The 21944-nt window shown below is 47.6% G+C and overlaps 1 protein-coding gene across 1 annotated transcript in view; it reads left to right on the top strand.

Annotated features, from left to right (window-relative positions):
- PINX1 (PIN2 (TERF1) interacting telomerase inhibitor 1) overlaps positions 1–21944 on the top strand; it is a 264522-nt gene that overhangs the window by 362 nt on the left and 242216 nt on the right. Inside the window, exons 2-4 of the mRNA XM_082249517.1 lie at positions 310–419; positions 3494–3586; positions 5609–5687. Of these exons, the coding sequence (XP_082105643.1) occupies positions 310–419; positions 3494–3586; positions 5609–5687 (282 nt within the window). The remainder of the gene's footprint in view (positions 1–309; positions 420–3493; positions 3587–5608; positions 5688–21944) is intronic.

Raw genomic sequence — 21944 nt, forward strand, 5'->3', positions numbered from 1 at the left:
ATATATATATATATATTATGGCGGGGCCTCCTAGAACATCACTATATATATATATATATATATCTATCAGGGCTTCTAAATTTGCCTATATATGTGTGTGTGTGTGTGTGTGTGTGTATGTGTGTATATATATATATATATATATATATATATATATATATATATATATATATATATATATATATATGCAAATTTAGAAGCCCCAATATATATATATATATAATGGAGGGGGCCTCATAGAACTTCACATATATATATATATAGTGTTGTGTCAATGTCTGATGGTCGCGGTTCTCTCTCTCTCTCCAGCCCGCAGGAAGCAAAAGTGGTCGGTGGACCCCAGGAACAGCGCGTGGAGCAATGACGACTCCAAGTTCGGGCAGAAGATGCTGGAGAAGATGGGTTGGTCCAAGGGCAAGGTGAGCGCAACATGTCAGGCCAGACATCAAGGGTCAACTTCTCCCTCCATCCCTTCTATAGAGATGAGCACTTTTTCTCGTCTTTTTTCAATTTTTTTTTTTCTTGATTTGGCAAAGGGTTCACTTCCTGTCGGGGACCCCCATTTGTTAGATTTCTCCTCAGTTCCTGTTTGATGGGTGTGTGTCAGAACAAGGGAGTGTTTGGAATCCTCACTGCGGCAGAAGAAAGTCACTGTAGCAGATGGGATTTGTAGAGAGTGTCAACAGTCCCTCCTCCCTCTGCCCCCCAACAGTTCCCCCCCGTGCCCCACCAGTGCCTCCTCCTCCCCTCCCCTGCGCCCCATCGGTGCCTCCTCTCCCCCCTGCCCTGCTCCCCAACGGTACTTCGCCCCCTCCTACGCCCTGCTCCCCAACGGTACTTCGCCCCCTCCTACGCCCTGCTCCCCAACGGTACTTTGCCCCCTCCTACGCCCTGCTCCCCAACGGTACTTCGCCCCCTCGTACGCCCTGCTCCCCAACGGTACTTCGCCCCCTCGTACGCCCTGCTCCCCAACGGTACTTCGCCCCCTCCTACGCCCTGCTCCCCAACGGTACTTCGCCCCCTCCTACGCCCTGCTCCCCAACGGTACTTCGCCCCCTCCTACGCCCTGCTCCCCAACGGTACTTCGCCCCCTCCTACGCCCTGCTCCCCAACGGTACTTCGCCCCCTCCTACGCCCTGCTCCCCAACGGTACTTCGCCCCCTCCCCCGCCCTGCTCCCCAACGGTACTTCGCCCCCTCCCCCGCCCTGCTCCCCAACGGTACTTCGCCCCCTCCCCCGCCCTGCTCCCCAACGGTACTTCGCCCCCTCCCACGCCCTGCTCCCCAACGGTACTTCGCCCCCTCCCACGCCCTGCTCCCCAACGGTACTTCGCCCCCTCCCACGCCCTGCTCCCCAACGGTACTTCGCCCCCCCCCTGCCCTGCTCCCCAACGCTACTTCGCCCCCTCCTACGCCCTGCTCCCCAACGGTACCTCTACCCCCCCCGGCTCCCCAACGGTACCTCTCCCCCCTCCTACGCCCTGCTCCCCAACGGTACTTCGCCCCCTCCTACGCCCTGCTCCCCAACGGTACTTCGCCCCATCCCCCGCCCTGCTCCCCAACGGTACTTCGCCCCCTCCCCCGCCCTGCTCCCCAACGGTACTTCGCCCCCTCCCACGCCCTGCTCCCCAACGGTACTTCGCCCCCTCCCACGCCCTGCTCCCCAACGGTACTTCGCCCCCTCCCACGCCCTGCTCCCCAACGGTACTTCGCCCCCTCCTACGCCCTGCTCCCCAACGGTACTTCGCCCCCTCCTACGCCCTGCTCCCCAACGGTACTTCGCCCCCTCGTACGCCCTGCTCCCCAACGGTACTTCGCCCCCTCGTACGCCCTGCTCCCCAACGGTACTTCGCCCCCTCCTACGCCCTGCTCCCCAACGGTACTTCGCCCCCTCCTACGCCCTGCTCCCCAACGGTACTTCGCCCCCTCCTACGCCCTGCTCCCCAACGGTACTTCGCCCCCTCCTACGCCCTGCTCCCCAACGGTACTTCGCCCCCTCCTACGCCCTGCTCCCCAACGGTACTTCGCCCCCTCCTACGCCCTGCTCCCCAACGGTACTTCGCCCCCTCCCCCGCCCTGCTCCCCAACGGTACTTCGCCCCCTCCCCCGCCCTGCTCCCCAACGGTACTTCGCCCCCTCCCCCGCCCTGCTCCCCAACGGTACTTCGCCCCCTCCCACGCCCTGCTCCCCAACGGTACTTCGCCCCCTCCCACGCCCTGCTCCCCAACGGTACTTCGCCCCCTCCCACGCCCTGCTCCCCAACGGTACTTCGCCCCCCCCCTGCCCTGCTCCCCAACGCTACTTCGCCCCCTCCTACGCCCTGCTCCCCAACGGTACCTCTACCCCCCCCGGCTCCCCAACGGTACCTCTCCCCCCTCCTACGCCCTGCTCCCCAACGGTACTTCGCCCCCTCCTACGCCCTGCTCCCCAACGGTACTTCGCCCCATCCCCCGCCCTGCTCCCCAACGGTACTTCGCCCCATCCCCCGCCCTGCTCCCCAACGGTACTTCGCCCCCTCCCACGCCCTGCTCCCCAACGGTACTTCGCCCCCTCCCACGCCCTGCTCCCCAACGGTACTTCGCCCCCTCCTACGCCCTGCTCCCCAACGGTACTTCGCCCCCCCCCCTGCCCTGCTCCCCAACGGTACCTCTCCCCCCCTGCTCCCCAACGCTACTTCGCCCCCTCCTACGCCCTGCTCCCCAACGGTACCTCTACCCCCCCCCGGCTCCCCAACGGTACCTCTCCCCGCTCCTACGCCCTGCTCCCCAACGGTACTTCGCCCCCTCCTACGCCCTGCTCCCCAACAGTACCTCTCCCCCCCCGCCCTGCTCCCCAATGGTACTTCGCCCCCTCCTACGCCCTGCTCCCCAACTGTACTTCAGTCCTCCTCCTGCCCTGCTCCCCAACGGTACCTCTCCCCCCCCACCCTGCTCCCCAATGGTACCCCTCGCCGCCCTGCTCCCCAACGGTGCCTCCTCCCCCCTGCGCCATGTATTTTAGCAGCACCAAGTCCTTACCTCTCTACAGACCATAGGCTGGGGGGGGGGGGGGGTGACATTGATCAAGCCAGGACACACTGTAAGCAGTTGCAATGCTCTGCAGGCCTCAGTGCAATAATGAAGGACTTAAACATTTTTTTTATTCCATCAGTGTCGTTGCATTTACTAAAATTTTGCAAAAGGTGGATTATACCTTTACATTTAGAGGAGAAGGATTAGAAGTGACATCTGTCCCACAAAATAGCGTACTATGTTTTGAGCCATTGGGGGGGGGGGGGGAGATAAGAGAGAGGTGACCCCCATAGAGGAATGGTAGACATGGGTGGTAATGTCTGGCCAGGCCGGCTGTATTATTCGGGGAAAACTCTACAACTGAGTCTTTTACAGTCGGTTGGTGTCACTCCAGCTTTTTCCAATGACAGAATTCCTTTTGGGGTACAGCTGTTGTCTCATCTATTGACGTCCTTGTTAACCAATGCCAATGTTCTGTTCCAGGGTCTCGGGGCTAAGGAACAAGGATCCACGGAGCACATCAAAGTTCAAGTGAAGAACAACACTCTGGGCCTTGGAGCTTGCAACAATTACGAGGTACTAATGACGTATTGTACCAGAGAAGAGCATTAGTGTCCTACAACAACATCTGAGGTATAGAGGGCGTCAGCTGGGGCCCCTGAAAGCTACAAAGGGCCACAGATAACATTTACCATACAAAAGAATAGACGGCCAGAGACTGCAGGCGTGACAGGGGAGACGGCCGGAGACTGCAGGCGTGACAGGGGAGACGGCCGGAGACTGCAGGCGTGACAGGGGAGACGGCCGGAGACTGCAGGCGTGACAGGGGAGACGGCCGGAGACTGCAGGCGTGACAGGGGAGACGGCCGGAGACTGCAGGCGTGACAGGGGAGACGGCCGGAGACTGCAGGCGTGACAGGGGAGACGGCCGGAGACTGCAGACGTGACAGGGGAGACGGCCGGAGACTGCAGGCGTGACAGGGGAGACGGCCGGAGACTGCAGGCGTGACAGGGGAGACGGCCGGAGACTGCAGGCGTGACAGGGGAGACGGCCGGAGACTGCAGGCGTGACAGGGGAGACGGCCGGAGACTGCAGGCGTGACAGGGGAGACGGCCGGAGACTGCAGGCGTGACAGGGGAGACGGCCGGAGACTGCAGGCGTGACAGGGGAGACGGCCGGAGACTGCAGGCGTGACAGGGGAGACGGCCGGAGACTGCAGGCGTGACAGGGGAGACGGCCGGAGACTGCAGGCGTGACAGGGGAGACGGCCGGAGACTGCAGGCGTGACAGGGGAGACGGCCGGAGACTGCAGGCGTGACAGGGGAGACGTCCGGAGACTGCAGGCGTGACAGGGGAGACGTCCGGAGACTGCAGGCGTGACAGGGGAGACGTCCGGAGACTGCAGGCGTGACAGGGGAGACGGCCAGGGACTGCAGGCGTGACACCGGCTCCTGGGCCAGAGGATGGGCACCAGGTCCCTTGGGGGCTTTACAAGGCTATTCAGATGCTTTTGATAGTCACCCAGCAACAATCCAATTAAATTACCACTTTAATACGGGACACTCTCACCCCCTTCCTGCCTAGGCCAATTTTCAACTTTCAGTGCTGTTGTTGCACTTTGAATGAAATTGCGTGGTCATGCGAAGCTGTACCCATTTGAAATATTTTATCTTTCTTTTTTTTTTTTTTTTTTGAGACAGAGCTTTCTTTTGGTGGTATTTAAATTCTGTTCTGAACTTTTGCAAATGCAGTATCTCACAAAAGTGAGTACACCCCTCACATTTTTGTGAATATTTTATTCTATCTTTTCATGTGACAACACTGAAGAAATGACACTTTGCTACAATGTAATGTAGTGAGTGTACAGCTTGTATAACAGTGTAAATTTGCTGTCCCTTCAAAATAACTCAACACACAGCCAATAATGTCTAAACTGCTGGCAACAAAAGTGAGTACACCCCTAAGTGAAAATGTCCAAATTGGGCCCAATGTGTCAATATTTTGTGTGGCCACCATTATTTTCCAGCACTGCCTTAACCCTCTTGGGCATGGAGTTCACCAGAGCATCACAGGTTGCCGCTGGAGTTCTCTTCCACTCCTCCATGATGACATCACAGAGCTGGTGGATATTAGAGACCTTGCGCTCCTCCACCTTCTGTTTAAGGATGCCCCACAGATGCTCAATAGGGTTTAGGTCTGGAGACATGCTTGGCCAGTCCATCACCTTTACCCTCAGCTTCGTTAGGAAGGCAGTGGTCGTCTTGAAGGTGTGTTTGGGGTCATTAACTTTCTGGAATACTGCCCTGTGGCCCAGTCTCTGAAGGGAGGGGATCATGCTCTGCTTCAGTATGTCACAGTACATGTTGGCATTTATGGTTCCCTCAATGAACTGTAGCTCCCCAGTGCCTGTATGCAAGACACACTTGTCTTTGTACTCACCTGGTTGCTGCCGCACACACTTGACACCATCTTAACCAAATGAGTTTATCTTGGTCTCATCCGACCACAGGACATGGTTCCACTCTGTGTGGGACATGTGTTCCATTTAAATGCTGTTAAATCAGAATCCCTTTATTCAGACTTTTTTTTTATTTCAGGATAAATGGATCGCCCATCAAGATGATTTCAACCAACTTCTGGCCGAACTGAACGATTGCCATGGCACAGCAAGTTCTGGTAAGATAAGCGAATGTAGAATTTGGACATATTTTTGTTGTCATAGTGCACTGTTTGTCCCCTGATTGCTTTAAAGGCGCATGTCACATGTTATACCCGTATTTAGGATGTAGCATGATGCAAATGTGGAGTACAGAGGATGAACTGGTTTGGATGGGTGTAGAGGTCTACTTGATATAGAAGGTTGCTCTTAAAAATGTTGGTTGAAATTCATTGTTCATAAAATAGGGCTAAAATCTGATGATATGGTAGTCCGTATGGGATAATGTTCATATGGCTTTGACCAAAAAGAGAAAACAAGTCCTCTATTTCAGGGCTAGCCTTCAGAGGGGGGGAGTAGAAGCAGCTTCCCAAACACATGTAAATGAAAAACAGAAAGAAATGCACCTCTGAGTGTGGCCTGTAAAAAAGTTTAACCACTTTAAGACCAGAAGGATTTGCCCCCTTAATGACCAGGCCTTAGTTTGGGATTCGGCACTGCGTTATTTTAACTAACAATTGTGCGGTCGTGCGACACTATACCCAAACGAAATTCACGTCCTTTTTTGTCCCACAAACAGAGCTTTCTTTTGGTGGTATTTGATCACCTGTGTGATTTTTATTTTTTGCGTTCTAAACAAAAAAAGAGCAACAATTTTGAAAAAAAAAAAAAAAACTATTTTTCACATTCTGCTATATAAAATTCCCAAAAAAAAAAAAAAAATAAAAATAATTTTTTTTTTAACATTTTAGGCCAATTTGTTTTCTGCTACATATCTTTGGTTAAAAAAAAAATCGCAATAAACGTATTTTAATATTGCGTCTACTAACTACGAGAAAGAGTTATGTTTTTTTTTTTTTTTGGGGGGATTGCGGCAGACAGATCGGACCCCTAACTGACATTTTTGACACTTTGGGGTTCCAGTGACATTACTACAGTAATCAGTGCTACAAACAGGGTTCATACGGTCATGAATGAAAATCCTGGAAAAGTCATGGGATTTTGACATGACACTTTCCAGGCCTGGAAAAGTTATGGAAAATGAATAAACCCCACTAAGTTTTGGAAAAGTCATGGAATTTTGTGCAACTATTTAATTTAGAAAATGTCTCCGGGCCCCCTGTATTCTGTGGGAGCGGGGGACAGTAAGTGGACTATTTTCTCTGTTTCGGGTTTAGGCGGATTAATCAGCCGCAGCGAGCTGCACAGCAGAAGCCTGGTCACTGGCCTCTTCAATATGAATAGACCGTGACAGGTTAGGAACTCTGCGGCGGATTGATCCAGGTTGAAAACCAGGGGCGTACCAGTGGGGAGGGAGCGCACACTGGGGGGTGTCAGCCGGGCCGCCTGCATCGCCGCACTGGGGGGTGTCAGGCCGCACTTGGGGGGGGGGGGGGGTGTCAGGTCGGTGTCCGCCGGGCCGCCCTCATCGCCGCACTGGGGGTGTCAGGCCGGTGTCCGCCGGGCCGCCCGCATCTCCGTGTGAAGAAGGCAGCTACAGCGGCAGGAAGAAGGTCAGTGAGAGTGTCTGAGCAGCCTTGTTTTGTGTGCTGGATAGGAGGGGGATGGGATGGGACAGCTGCCTAGAGATGAATTGAACTTTTCATATTCCTCCTGCTGTCGCTGAATGCTTGTTACTCCTCTCAGCGGCTGCAGGAGGAATATGGAAAGTTCAATTAATCTATATGCAGCTGCCCCATCCCCCTCCTATACAACTTCCTTTGCTGGCCCCCCTCCCGTGCTCTTTAGCCCCTCCCCATGCTCTTTAGCCCCTCAGTGCTATTAACCCCCCCCCTCAGTGCTCTATAGCCCCCTCAGTGCTCTTTAGCCCCCCCCCGTGCTCTTAGCCCCCCGATGCTCTTCAGCTCCCCACAGTGCTTTTCATCTCCCCCCCCCCCCCCCCCCCTGCTCTCTGGCTCCCCCAGTGCTCTCCACCCCCTGTGCTCCCTGGCTCCCCCCTCAGTGATTTCCAGTCCCCCCCCCCCCCCCCCCAGACAGTGCTCTCCAGTCCCCCCCTCCCCCTGTGCTCTCCATCCCCTCCTGGCTTTCCCTGCTTCCCCCCCCCCCTGCGCCTTCCAACTCCCCTGCAATGCTTTCCAAACTCCCCCTTAATTATATCCAGTCCCCCCCCCTCCGTGCCATTCAGCTCCTCCAGTGCTCTCTGCTTCCCCTCTGCTCTCCGGCCCCCCTAGTGCTCTTCTATCTTCTATCATATCCGCAGTTCTTGACCTTCTCTTGTATCATGTCCGCAGTCTCTGACCATCTCTTGTATCATGTCCGCAGTCTCTGAACATCTCTTGTATCATGTCCGCAGTCTCTGAACATCTCTTGTATCATGTCCGCAGTCTCTGAACATCTCTTGTATCATGTCCGCAGTCTTTGAACATCTCTTGTATCATGTCCGCAGTCTCTGACCATCTCTTGTATCATGTCTGCAGCCTTTGACCATCTGCCGTATCATGTCTGCAGCCTTTGACCATCTGCCGTATCATGTCTGCAGCCTTTGACCATCTGCCGTATCATGTCTGCAGCCTTTGACCATCTGCCGTATCATGTCTGCAGCCTTTGACCATCTGCCGTATCATGTCTGCAGCCTTTGACCATCTGCCGTATCATGTCCGCAGCCCCTGACCACCTCCTGTATCATGTCCACAGCCCCACACTTTTTTTCCCAGGACTTGACCCCTGAGTATAGACAAGAGTAAGCGCCGCATTTGTGCATCTGTGCCACCCATACCAGTCCACCTGCACCTCCATCATGACTGTGGCTTGGGCCTAAAGAGTAAGCCCTGCATTTTGTGCATCTGACTGTGCCATCCATACCAGTCCGGATGCACCTCCATCATGACTGCCTGAACTGAAGCTTTATCCCCAAGCAGGAGCGGCCATTAATCTTCTTTCTCCAGTTACAGTATATTGGTCAAATTACAAGTTAACTTTATGGGGGTAACACAGTTTCAGCTAAAGTTAGTGTGTTCACAGGGTAGCAATGCCAGGGAAATACAGCTTTTAAAATGTATGGTTTCACCCGTGCGCCTGAAGTGACACCGGCTCCCAGCTGCGGCAGCGGTGCTTCCATCTCATCCACTGTAAAACAAGGGATCATTTTGAGTCGCGCTGTTTCTAGAAACGAAACCCTAACTGCAGAGGTACTGTACACTACAAAGATTGTCATTTATTTTAGTAAAAATATGCTGGGTGTGACATGGATTTTCTTCTTATTTAACATGTATACATAGACATTTCATGAAACTTTAGGTCATTCATTTTTACATGAAGTCATGGAAAAGTCATGGAATTGTATTGGTAAAAATGTGTATGAACCCTGTGTAACAAATATGCACTGTTACTGTAATAATGACACTGGCAGGAAAGGGGTTAACTGTATGTGTGATCAAGTGGTTAAATGTGACCCTAGGGGACTGATTCTAACTGGGGGGGGGGGGGGGGTGCGAAGAATGGTCATCTATGTTTACAACAGCCGACCATCCTTCTCTTTCAGGGGGGAGCGAATGCAGGTGTCAGGTGGCAGTCGGAGCCGCCTTACACCCGCATCGGGTTCCCCACTGACGATCGGGGGCAGGAGCACCCCGCTGGCTGCACGCGCTCGCACCCTAGCTCCTCCCAGACAACCGTCGTAGATCTCCGTCGTTTTGCCTGTACGAGCCATCCTGCCGCAGTTATAAGGCGGTGGGTGTTTCTGGTGAAATGTCAGCCATGAGACGTTCTGAGGTGTAGGGGCTGTGTGCGCCTGTGCTGGAGCCATGTCGGCCACTGGTAGCGCTGAATCCGGCCAGTGATGTTAATGAAGCGGAAAACAGCCAGGACCGAGGGGTGGACCGCCTGCTGGAGGGCAGCATTCACCTCTGTCGTCACTAGTCTGCGACGCGTTTCGTATCTGGCTGGATTCAGCACGACCAGTGGCCGACATGGCTCCAGCTTGGGCACACACAGCCCCTACACCTCACAACGTCTGGTGGGTGACATTTCACCAGAAACTCTTGCATTACATACACCCTTGTGAGTTTTATTCTTTAACCCTTCATTAAACTTTTTTTACAGTCCACACTCGGAGGCGCCTTTTTTTTTTTTTTTTTTACATGTTTTTGAGATTGGCCCAGAGGTCAAATACGAATGGAGTTCTTTAGGTGCTGTAAAATAGTGGAGGACCATATTTGACCTCCAGACCAACCCTGACCACACCAATTGTCAGTCCTGAGGAATGGCAAGGTTTTTTCCCCTGAAACACGTTGGCTGTAGTCATCACTTGTGAACCGTGAAGTTCAATAAATGGTTTTAGATACAAGCTCAAGTGTAAGGACCTTCTATGCCAAGTACACCTCTACACCCATCCGAATTTATCTTGTGGAGCGCTTTTCCGTCTCTATCAGAGAGGCAGCAGCTGAGACTCCAACGAGCCTTACCTATGTCTTGCCTTCATCGGCCATGTATCTCAGTGAAGGACTACACATCCCATCTTCTTTGTACCAGCAACAAGTATGTTAAAAAAAAAAAATTATATATATATATATATTTTTCCTGATTAAAATGGTACAGGGTGCTGTGATTGGCCCAAACCATTGACCACGTTGACCATTGCCCAAACCATTGACCACGTGTTAGCGGTGGGCCAATCACAGCTCACTAGTAAAAGGAAGCAAAGCGGCTATAAATCAGATTGATTCATAACAGCTTTGTTGACGTGATCACCTCCAGGGATATTGGTGATTCCTGTGATAACAGTTGCTGTGTAAATATAGAAATATAGAAGCTGCGATGAAAGGATGGTATGGCACAGTGTTTATAAACATTGTTACTTTTGTACCTACTTCATCCACTTGCCGACTGCCCACAGTACATTTACTGCTGGTGGCATGTACAGACAAAGTGTCCTACCCATAGGTCATTTCACCTGTACAGACACGGGGGCACTGTGTGCCAGACCCCCCCCCCCCCCAGGCAATGCGGATCCAGATAGTCAAGGCCCAGTGATCACGTCAACAAAGCTGTTATGAATCAATCTGATTTATAGCCGCTTTGCTTCCTTTTACTAGTGAGCTGTGATTTGGCCCACCGCTAACACGTGGTCAATGGTTTGGGCAATGGTCAACGTGGTCAATGGTTTGGGCCAATCACAGCACCCTGTACCATTTTAATCAGGAATTATAGATATAGATATATATATATATAGATATATATATAGATAGATAGATATATAATCTATACTGGGAAAGATATCCCAAAGAGTGAAACCAGCAACTAAACCTGAGGTGTGCAGGTAAGTGCTGGGGTACAAAGAAAAAAAGAGAGAAGAAGAAAAAAAGTGAGGAAAGGGAGAGAAAAAGATGGGAGAAAGGAAGCAGGGGAAAGGAGAGGGATGGGAAAAAGCAAGGTGGGGAAAGTAAAAGAAAAAGAACTGGGAAGGGGAACTGGAAGGGACAAGAATGGGGAAAGGTGAAACAGAGAACTGTAAGATAAAGGAGAATGGGAAGAGAAATGGGAGGGCTGGTGGGACTTTTAAGGTACCAGATAATTCAAAATAATAAAGACATAATTAAAAACTAGAAAAGTTTATTGACATAACATCTTTAAAACCAAAGACCAACAGTGTGACATAGATACAACATATATATATATTTTGACATATACAAATGCAAAAAAAGCAAATACATAAAACATAAGGCTGTAAATAGATGGTAAGGATGAATGCGTCCAATGATGAACATCAGACCAGTCCCGACATGTTTCACGGGCAACAATGCTCCGTTTCTTCAGGGGAATGAGAGTATATCAATATATCAATCTATAATGCCTGTATGATACAACGACAGTAAACATAGGTTATTGGATCAAATGCATATATGTATAACAACAAATATAAGTTGCATGCCACCATAAAGTATCGAGATGCATCCGAGACCACCACCAAGGACAGACCCACTCGTGGACCAGTTGGATAGAAGCGCTCCCCAAGAAAAACGTCTCACCCGCGGATGTGGAGGGGCATATGAAGCAGGATAAAGATATAGGCTGAAAAAACCTTCACCATCAAAGAAAAATGGAAGAAAGTAAAAGGAAAACTATATATTCGGCTAGTATATTTACCTCATTTGATGTATATGATAGACCCGTTTGTATAGTCAGGATAAAACAGGGTTAAAAACAGGAGGGCTCAGGTTTGGCGGCCATGTTGGAACCAACACGCAGGGCAATGAACTGTTAAAGTGAAAAATGCAAAAAACGTATGCCTATGATTAGGAGTCTGTAGAGTGACTCTCCAATAAGTAAATGGAAAGAAGAGGGGGCAAAGGGAGACAAAAGAGCAAAAAAGGAGGGGCTTTACCTGCAAAGTAATAGATGGATAAGTGGGCCCTTTCAAGTACGGGTTGGTAACTCGGAGTCCGATATGGAGTCCAGATACTGGGTTTATGTGCTGTTGTCGCTGGGTCAAGAAAAGCCAGCCATTAAGCAGTTCTTTAAAAGCATTGTCGGAGGGATAAAAAGATTCAAGAATTAATGAATCGTTCTGTCACCAAGTGACAAAAAACAATGTGCTACACAATTCTTACCTGCGTGGGACCGCCATATCAAACAACGCCGACTCCTGACTGAATGAGGCATCGAGTCCCGCTTGATATGGCCCTCAACCCGACGCCACGCTGCGCATGACGTCATACGCAACGTGGGCGGGTCAGGTCCTCAACTGTGCGCGCCTCCAGGGAGGCGCATGCGCAGTGTCGCTCTTAATGGGCCACAACAGGCAGCCCAGAACGGCCACAACAGCGCCGAACGAAAGGAGACTTCCGGCCAGCGGTGTGTGAGAGGACCACACATCCGCTGAGACGTCTGGGGAGCGCACCACCCAGTGGTCGGAGGGGAAATGACGGAGGTGGACAAGGCTCAGATGCAAATCAACAACTCAAAAGGGGCCGTAGCATGCACAAAAACATTTCACCAATTATAAAGGCAAGAAAAAAGTGTAACAAAAGACACCAATTTAGCGAGTATATAGAAAATGGAATTCCAATCACAACAGTAAACTGCGGTTGTAAAAAGGACCAGTGGGGAACATGGAGATCCATCGTGGTTTCTACATATTGAAACCCCTATTATGGAATACAAGGATTTCCAATATAGGGGAAACAAGAATCCATAAACAAATATCCACTTCCTGCGACATCCCGACTGCGATTCTGGCAAATGGTAAGTCAGTCAACTATTCCAATTATTTGGAAATACCGCTGCTGTGCTCTTCTTTATATTATAAAAAATGTTTTTTCTTTGATGTCTCTCCGAGATTTTATATCCTTTAGTGCTGTAGCATTTAGAATTATGATACTTCTTATTTGTTTATGGATTCTTGTTTCCCCTATATTGGAAATCCTTGTATTCCATAATAGGGGTTTCAATATGTAGAAACCACGATGGATCTCCATGTTCCCCACTGGTCCTTTTTACAACCGCAGTTTACTGTTGTGATTGGAATTCCATTTTCTATATACTCGCTAAATTGGTGTCTTTTGTTACACTTTTTTCTTGCCTTTATAATTGGTGAAATGTTTTTGTGCATGCTACGGCCCCTTTTGAGTTGTTGATTTGCATCTGAGCCTTGTCCACCTCCGTCATTTCCCCTCCGACCACTGGGTGGTGCGCTCCCCAGACGTCTCAGCGGATGTGTGGTCCTCTCACACACCGCTGGCCGGAAGTCTCCTTTCGTTCGGCGCTGTTGTGGCCGTTCTGGGCTGCCTGTTGTGGCCCATTAAGAGCGACACTGCGCATGCGCCTCCCTGGAGGCGCGCACAGTTGAGGACCTGACCCGCCCACGTTGCGTATGACGTCATGCGCAGCGTGGCGTCGGGTTGAGGGCCATATCAAGCGGGACTCGATGCCTCATTCAGTCAGGAGTCGGCGTTGTTTGATATGGCGGTCCCACGCAGGTAAGAATTGTGTAGCACATTGTTTTTTGTCACTTGGTGACAGAACGATTCATTAATTCTTGAATCTTTTTATCCCTCCGACAATGCTTTTAAAGAACTGCTTAATGGCTGGCTTTTCTTGACCCAGCGACAACAGCACATAAACCCAGTATCTGGACTCCATATCGGACTCCGAGTTACCAACCCGTACTTGAAAGGGCCCACTTATCCATCTATTACTTTGCAGGTAAAGCCCCTCCTTTTTTGCTCTTTTGTCTCCCTTTGCCCCCTCTTCTTTCCATTTACTTATTGGAGAGTCACTCTACAGACTCCTAATCATAGGCATACGTTTTTTGCATTTTTCACTTTAACAGTTCATTGCCCTGCGTGTTGGTTCCAACATGGCCGCCAAACCTGAGCCCTCCTGTTTTTAACCCTGTTTTATCCTGACTATACAAACGGGTCTATCATATACATCAAATGAGGTAAATATACTAGCCGAATATATAGTTTTCCTTTTACTTTCTTCCATTTTTCTTTGATGGTGAAGGTTTTTTCAGCCTATATCTTTATCCTGCTTCATATGCCCCTCCACATCCGCGGGTGAGACGTTTTTCTTGGGGAGCGCTTCTATCCAACTGGTCCACGAGTGGGTCTGTCCTTGGTGGTGGTCTCGGATGCATCTCGATACTTTATGGTGGCATGCAACTTATATTTGTTGTTATACATATATGCATTTGATCCAATAACCTATGTTTACTGTCGTTGTATCATACAGGCATTATAGATTGATATATTGATATACTCTCATTCCCCTGAAGAAACGGAGCATTGTTGCCCGTGAAACATGTCGGGACTGGTCTGATGTTCATCATTGGACGCATTCATCCTTATCATTCATTTACAGCCTTATGTTTTATGTATTTGCTTTTTTTGCATTTGTATATGTCAAAATATATATATATGTTGTATCTATGTCACACTGTTGGTCTTTGGTTTTAAAGATGTTATGTCAATAAACTTTTCTAGTTTTTAATTATGTCTTTATTATTTTGAATTATCTGGTACCTTAAAAGTCCCACCAGCCCTCCCATTTCTCTTCCCATTCTCCTTTATCTTACAGTTCTCTGTTTCACCTTTCCCCATTCTTGTCCCTTCCAGTTCCCCTTCCCAGTTCTTTTTCTTTTACTTTCCCCACCTTGCTTTTTCCCATCCCTCTCCTTTCCCCTGCTTCCTTTCTCCCATCTTTTTCTCTCCCTTTCCTCACTTTTTTTCTTCTTCTCTCTTTTTTTCTTTGTACCCCAGCACTTAACTGCACACCTCAGGTTTAGTTGCTGGTTTCACTCTTTGGGATATCTTTCCCAGTATAGATTATATACAGATTAGGGATGCGGTACCTCCATTTACTATCTTGTGCTACAAACACACCCTTTATTTGAGATAGATAGATATATAGATAGATAGATAGATAGATAGATAGATAGATAGATAGATATAGCTAGATATATATTATAATATAATTTGTTTTTTTTACACACTTGTTGCTGGTAAAAAGAAGATCATTCTAGAAGCAATGCTTTGAACTGTCATGGATAGGTTACGTTTGTGACAGCTGTGATCACTAACGATCTGTGATTGGCTACAGCTAGTTACATGGTACAGGGTGCTGTGATTGGCCCAGGTACCATCCATAACAGTTCAAAGCATTGCTGATACAATGATCTTCTTTTTGTACCAGCAATCAAAGTGTAAAAAAATCCCTGATCATCCCCGAGTAGTACAGTGTTACTATGGTAACATTGAACTACTCTGATGAAATTATTTAAATAAAAATATTGAATAAAATATTATTTAAAACTTTTTTTTTTTTTTTTTTTAACATGCTGTCACCAGTCAGTGTCTGACTCCCTGATCACTGCCACACCAGTCATATCATGATGCGGTACAAAAAGTTAAGAAAAAGGGTGTTGAATGCTAATTTGGAAAATGTGTGCCCGATAAAACCTCACCAATACGGTCTTGTCATTATAGCCATAAAGCATACAGAGAAAAGTAAATCCCTCCCAGTAGGGAAACACTCAGAACCACATAGAGAATGCATGCCTACACATAATAAAAACAAGGTCAACATGAACAAAAAAAATAAATATATATAATTTTTTTTTTTTTTTTTCTCATAACACTGTACTGCACTGGTGATGTATTTTAAAGAAAATAAATTGTAAAAAAAATGATATGTGTGTGTGTATATATGTGATGTTTTATACATATATATATATATATATATATATATATATATATATATATATATATATATATATATATATATATATATATATATATATATATAATATATATCTCTCTCTATATCTCAAACAATTGTGAGAATTTACAACTTCAAGAAACTTGCCATGTCTTCTACTAAATGTCTCAACCTCAAACGGTCTACTTTCCAAAAAGAGGTAATTTTGGGGGTATTTGTACTGTCCTGACATTTTTTGGGCCTCAAGATATGAGATGAGCCATCAGTACATCAGGATTGATCAATTTTCAGATGTCTCCCATAGTTTGTGGACTCAATAACTTTCACACAGACAAAATAATATATACACTGATTTGGGGTTTATTGTTTTACCAAAAAACAGGTAGCAGATAACATTTTGGCCTAAATTTTAGATTTTTTTTTTTTTTTTTTTTTTTCGGTTTCATAACAGAAAATAGAGAATTTTTTTTTTTTTTTCCCAAAATTTTTAGTTTTTTTTTTTTTTTTATATAATAAAAAATTAAAAACTCCAGTGGTGATCAAATAGCTTTATTTGTGTGAAAAAAAAAATGATATAAACTTTATTTGGGTACGGTGTTGCATGACCGCCTAATTATCTGTTAAAGTAGCGCAGTGCTGATTAGCAAAAAATGGCCTGGTTATGAAGGGGGTAAAATCTTCCGGAGCTGAAGTGGTTAATTTCATTCATCTGCAGATCAAAGGGAAGAGATTCTATATATTTTATCAATTTAAGCAAACTCAAAAGTAAAAAAAAAAAAAAAAAATGTTCCTTTTTAACCCCTTGGGGCTCTTTCACACGGGCGATCAGTTTTTATTCTCCGCTTCGGTCCTTTTTTTTTTTTTTTTTTTTTTTTTTTTTTCACAAGTGTCATCCGCTCCGTATGTCCACATATCATCCCATCCGTTTGCGGATGATATGCGGACATAATGTAAGTCTATGGGCATTGCGGATGTCAGCGGATGACACCGCTGACATCCGATTTTGCTTCCTTTCCATTTTTTGAACGGAGGAAAAATAGGGTTCTGTTCCGTTCCAAAAAACAGAACAGAACTGAAAGGAAGAAAATCGGATGTCAGCAGATGGTATTCCGCTGACATCCGCAATGCCATTGACTTACATTATGTCCGCAAATCATCTGCAAAAAAATAGGATGATTTGCGGACACACGGAGCGCCCGTGTGAAAGGGCCCTAAGTTTACCCCAATCAACCCTAATTTATCCACTTCCGGACCCCCCACAGCATCTATACAGCAGCAGGGCTGTCCAGCTGTGCAAAATCACGTACATGTACGCAATTCTGTGCACGGGTTTTCGGGGGGGCACGCGTGCCGGCGGAGCTCCACTCCCGCTGTGATTGGACACAGCGGGAGCCAATCAGCATTCAGGTCAGGACCCGGGTGAGGACGACGAGCATGCAGATGAGCTTCCCTGAGACGGTTTCTGACAGTTTGTGCAGAAATTCTTTGGATATGCAAACCGATTGTTGCAGCAGCTGTCCGGGTGGCTGGCCTACGACGATCTTGGAGGTGAAGATGCTGGATGTGGAGGTCCTGGGCTGGTGTGGTTACACGTGGTCTGCAGTTGTTGGATGTACTCCCAAATTCTCTGAGACGCCTTTGGAGACGGCTTATGGTAGAGAAATGAACATTCAATTCACAGGCAACAGCTCTGGTGGACATTCCTGCAGTCAGCATGCCAATTGCACTCTCCCGAAAAAACTTGCGATATCTGTAGCATTGTGCTGGGTGATAAAACTGCACATTTTAGAGTGGCCTTTTATTGTGGCCAGCCTAATGCCTCGTACACACGTGCAGATCGTCGGCCGAACGATCGGCCGTCTTTTGTCCCCGGGCTGTCGTGTCTGTTGAAAAGTGCAAAAGACTGCACAAGAATTTTGTCCGCCGACTACAGCCGACTGCAGAAGTGATGTCATGTGATGGTTAACTTTCCCTGTGTTTTTTCTTTTCTGAGCATGCCCAGTCTTGCAAATCTGCGGTCTGTCGGCCGAATTCTGTACTGACTGGCGAACAATCGGCCGTTCTGGTGTCGGCATACAAAAATTTTAATGCTTGCACGACACATTCTTTTCGGCCGAAAGTGCGCTGTCGACTGTCGGAAGCATCATACTAACAAGCCGAAAATTGGCCGATCATTCGGCGGCCGAATATTTTCTGCCGACAATCTGCACGTGTGTACAGGGCATAAGGCACACCTATGCAATAATCATGCTGTCTAATCAGCATCTTGATATGCCACACCTTTGAGGTGGATGGATTATCTCAGCAAAGGAGAAGTGATCACTTGGGGCTCTTTCACACAGGCGGATCGTTCAGATCCACCTGTCTGATTCTTTTTTGGCGGATCTGAACGGTCCCCCCCATGCATCCCTATGGGGCATCGGATGTCAGCCGAGATATGTTCACTGACATCTGATCCAAGCCGTCAAATCTGGATGGATGGAAAGAATATTTTCCATCCATCGATCGGATCGGATGAGAACGGACCGACGGTCCATTCCCATCCGATTCCCCCATAGAGATGTATGGGGAACTGACAGCTGTGTCTCTGCAACACAGTGCGGAGAACAGCTGTCATCCTCCTGCTCAGCGGGGGATTGGCTGATCGATCCCCCACTGAGATAAACGGAGTCCGTCCGTACGGGCTGTGTGAAAGAGCCCTAACACAGATTTGTGAACAATATTTGAGAGAAATCGGCCTTTTGTGTACATAGAAAAAGTTTTAGATCTTTGAGTTCAGCTCATGAAAAATGGGGGCAAAAACAAAAGTATTGCGTTTTTATAATTTTGTTCAGTGTATGACAGCCAGGGGATTGCGTGGTTTTTACTAAGTAGGTTTACAACCACTTTAAGTGGTTCTAAAGGCACAGCATTTTTTTTTTTTTTTACCTTAATGCATTCCCTGTGTCCATTCTTTTAGAATTTTAAAGTAGAACTTTACTCGCCTTTGGTCCAGCAATGCGGCGTTCTGGAGCTCCCCGCCAGAGGAGATCAATTGCCAGCTCCTTCCATTGGCCGGGTTAAGATGATGTCACTCATGCGCATACGTGGCAGTTCCGTACAACGAGCATGTTGCCCCTGGTTTGACAGGCAGATAAGTAAGTTTAACCTGTTCGGGACCGCCCGCCGCGGATATACTGCGGCAGGCAGCCCCTCCTGCGCAAACCAACTTAGCTCTACGTCGGTTGCGCGCCTGCTGCTAGGGGGTGAGTGCGCACCCCTGGCGGCGCCCTCCCGTCCCCTCTTTTCTCCCTCCCCCACACAGGTCTCTGTGATCATTTCAAAAGCCCCTCCCTCATACAGTTAGAAACACTCCCCTAGGCTTACATTTAACCCCTTGATCACCCACTGTTAACCCCTTCTCTGCCAGTGTCATTATTACAGTAAGGGTCCTTTCACAGGGTCAGCGTCCGACGAGGTCCGTTCTCTGCTCTGCGGGGGATTGATCCGCCGATCCCCGCTGAGCAGGCGGATGACAGCTCCGTTTCCGATCTGTGTGCGGAGACGGAGCTGTCAGATCCCCGCACTCCTCTATGGGGGAATCGGATTAGAACAGACCGGATTTTACAGACAGGATCAGAAGCGGATAGCAGCGGAGATGTCTCCACTGACATCTACTGCCCCATAGGGGGATGCATGGAACATCCGATCAGGTCCCCCCTGAAAAACTGACAGGGACCGGATCTGATCGGATCGCCCGTGTGAAAGGACCCTAACGGTGCATATGTATAGCACTGATTACTGTAGCAATGTCACCGGTCCCCCCAAAAGTGTCAAAAATGTTAGTCAGGGGTCTGAAGTGTCCGCCGCAATGTCCCAGTCCCGCTAAAAATTGCTGATCGCCGCCATTACTAAAAAAAAAAAATGACTTAAATCTTTCCCGTAGTTGGTAGACGCGAGAAACAATCAAAATATGCTTATTTTTTTATTTTTTTTTTTTTTACCAAAAATATGTAGCAGAAAATTTTGGCCTAAAATGTTAAAAAAAAATTTGATTTTAAATTTTTGTTTTTTGGGAACGTTGTATAGCAGAATGTGAAAAATATATATATTTTTTTTTTTTTTTTTTTTTTTTTAGAATTGTTGCTTTTTTTTTTTTTTTTTTTTTTTTTTTTGTTGATGGCACAAAAAAATAAAACTCGCAGAGGTGATCAAATGCCACCAAAGGAAAGCTCTATTTGTGGGAAAAAAAAGGACATCAATTTTATTTTGGTACAGCATCGCACGACCGCGCAATTGCCCTTTAAAGTAACGCAGTGCCGAAACGCAAAAAATGGCCTGGTCATTAAGGAGGAAAATCCTTCCGATCCAGAACAGGTTAAAGCATAAGAGACATAGCACGTCTCTTCTGTATTAAAGTTACTTACCTGTCTGTCCACCAAATGTTAATTTTGTGTAATAAAATTCCAATTTAATAATTTATTATAGGCATTTAATAAACTGAATATATATTTTTTTTTTTTCCAGACAGGAAAATTTGTAAAATGAATGATGAAAAGTTGAGACCCGCCCCCTGCTTTAACCACTTCTCAGGTGGACGTCCTATGACGTGCTGGAGTTTAAGTGGTTAAATCTAAATGATGGTTGCAGACTCCTTGCACCGTAAAAACAGTCATAGGGGCTTGATTGTTTTTACAGGCGGCGAAAGGGGACGTTAACCCAACCAGTCATCTCTTTGACCTTCGGAGGCTGGGCGCGACGTTATGACGTCACATCCGGCTTCGGCAGATGTAAACACTGCCGTTTGCTCGGCTGTAAAGCCGAGATCGTGTTGTGTGTGTGTGTGTGTGTGTGTGTGTGTGTGTGTGTGTGTGTGTGTGTGTGTGTGTGTGTTTTTTTTTTTTTTTTGATCTCCGACTTTCCAGCCTAAGAGATCTGGGGACTTATAGAACCCAGATCTCACTGTAAAGAGGACCTGTTTTGCTTATTTAAAAAAAAAAAAAAAAATTAAACGGGTAACTCCACTTTCATGGAAAAAAATTGCAATTAAAGAAAAAAATTGCAATCAAAGAAAAAACAATCTAGCGTATACAATTACGACACAAATCATATTGTAATTGAATGTTATTAAAAACGACCTTTCCTTTTCAATCTGCAGCTGTTGTAATTTTCTGAAAATGCAATGCAATATGGCCACCTGGAGGTGTTCTGTACAGAATGTATACTGACCACACCCCCAGAAACATCATTTCCTGCTTGTGTGATTGGCTCACCAATTTTCCCAGAAGTCTGCACTAAGATATAAGTCAGATTTCTGGCATCCCCTGCAACACAAATGTCATTTTTGGTGAGATACTTCCAATAGGAACATGCCTAAAGGGATGCAGGCCCAGCAGATTTTCTCATTAGTGTTCTGCAGCTGCACAGCTGGTTGATAATTATGAAGCCACTCCCATTACACTCAGCACAGAGGAACACACAGGGATTTCTTCAGAATAGCAAAGGGTAGAAATCTGCAACAAAGGTTGCTATAACCTTTGCAATGTACAGAGATCACCCAGAGGGGAATGTTTTTTTTTTTCTCAACAAAAGTGGAGTTATGCTTTAAAGGTAAAGCGTTAAAATAAACAATAAGAAAAACAAATTCTCTATCGTTCATTGACAGATGCAGTCTCTGATCCATATCAGTAGGGTTATGCTGCCCCCTACAGGAGTAGGACACTAGGCTGAAAAAAGTTCTGGCTATAACTATGGGCAGTCCCAGGGGGTATACCCTCGCTCTCCCTGCTACGGGATGTCAGTTTTTAATCTGTCTAGTCAGGAGTAAGGACCTAGTCCCCTGCTGGGATCTCTGGTCCTGGCAAAGTTTTATTTTATTTTTTTCCTAGATCTTCTTAGCTCCTTGCTAGGTCGGCCGCAACATAGTCCCACTGAACCGGGACTGGTCCAGCGAGTTAAATGTCTCACAAGGTTGCACACAACTGGGACTAGGCCCGAGTTGCAGCGTTCCTATTTGGCCGTCAGCCCCCCCCACTTTGGCGGAGAGGGGGGTCTGTCTCCCGCCTGCCTGTTCCGGTATGGTGAGTAAATGTTCCCCCCTCTTTCCCTGGCGGATTTTG

The sequence above is a fragment of the Pelophylax lessonae genome, assembly GCF_965119305.1.
Source record: "Pelophylax lessonae genome assembly, chromosome: 3".
In the NCBI taxonomy this organism is placed as follows: domain Eukaryota; kingdom Metazoa; phylum Chordata; class Amphibia; order Anura; family Ranidae; genus Pelophylax; species Pelophylax lessonae.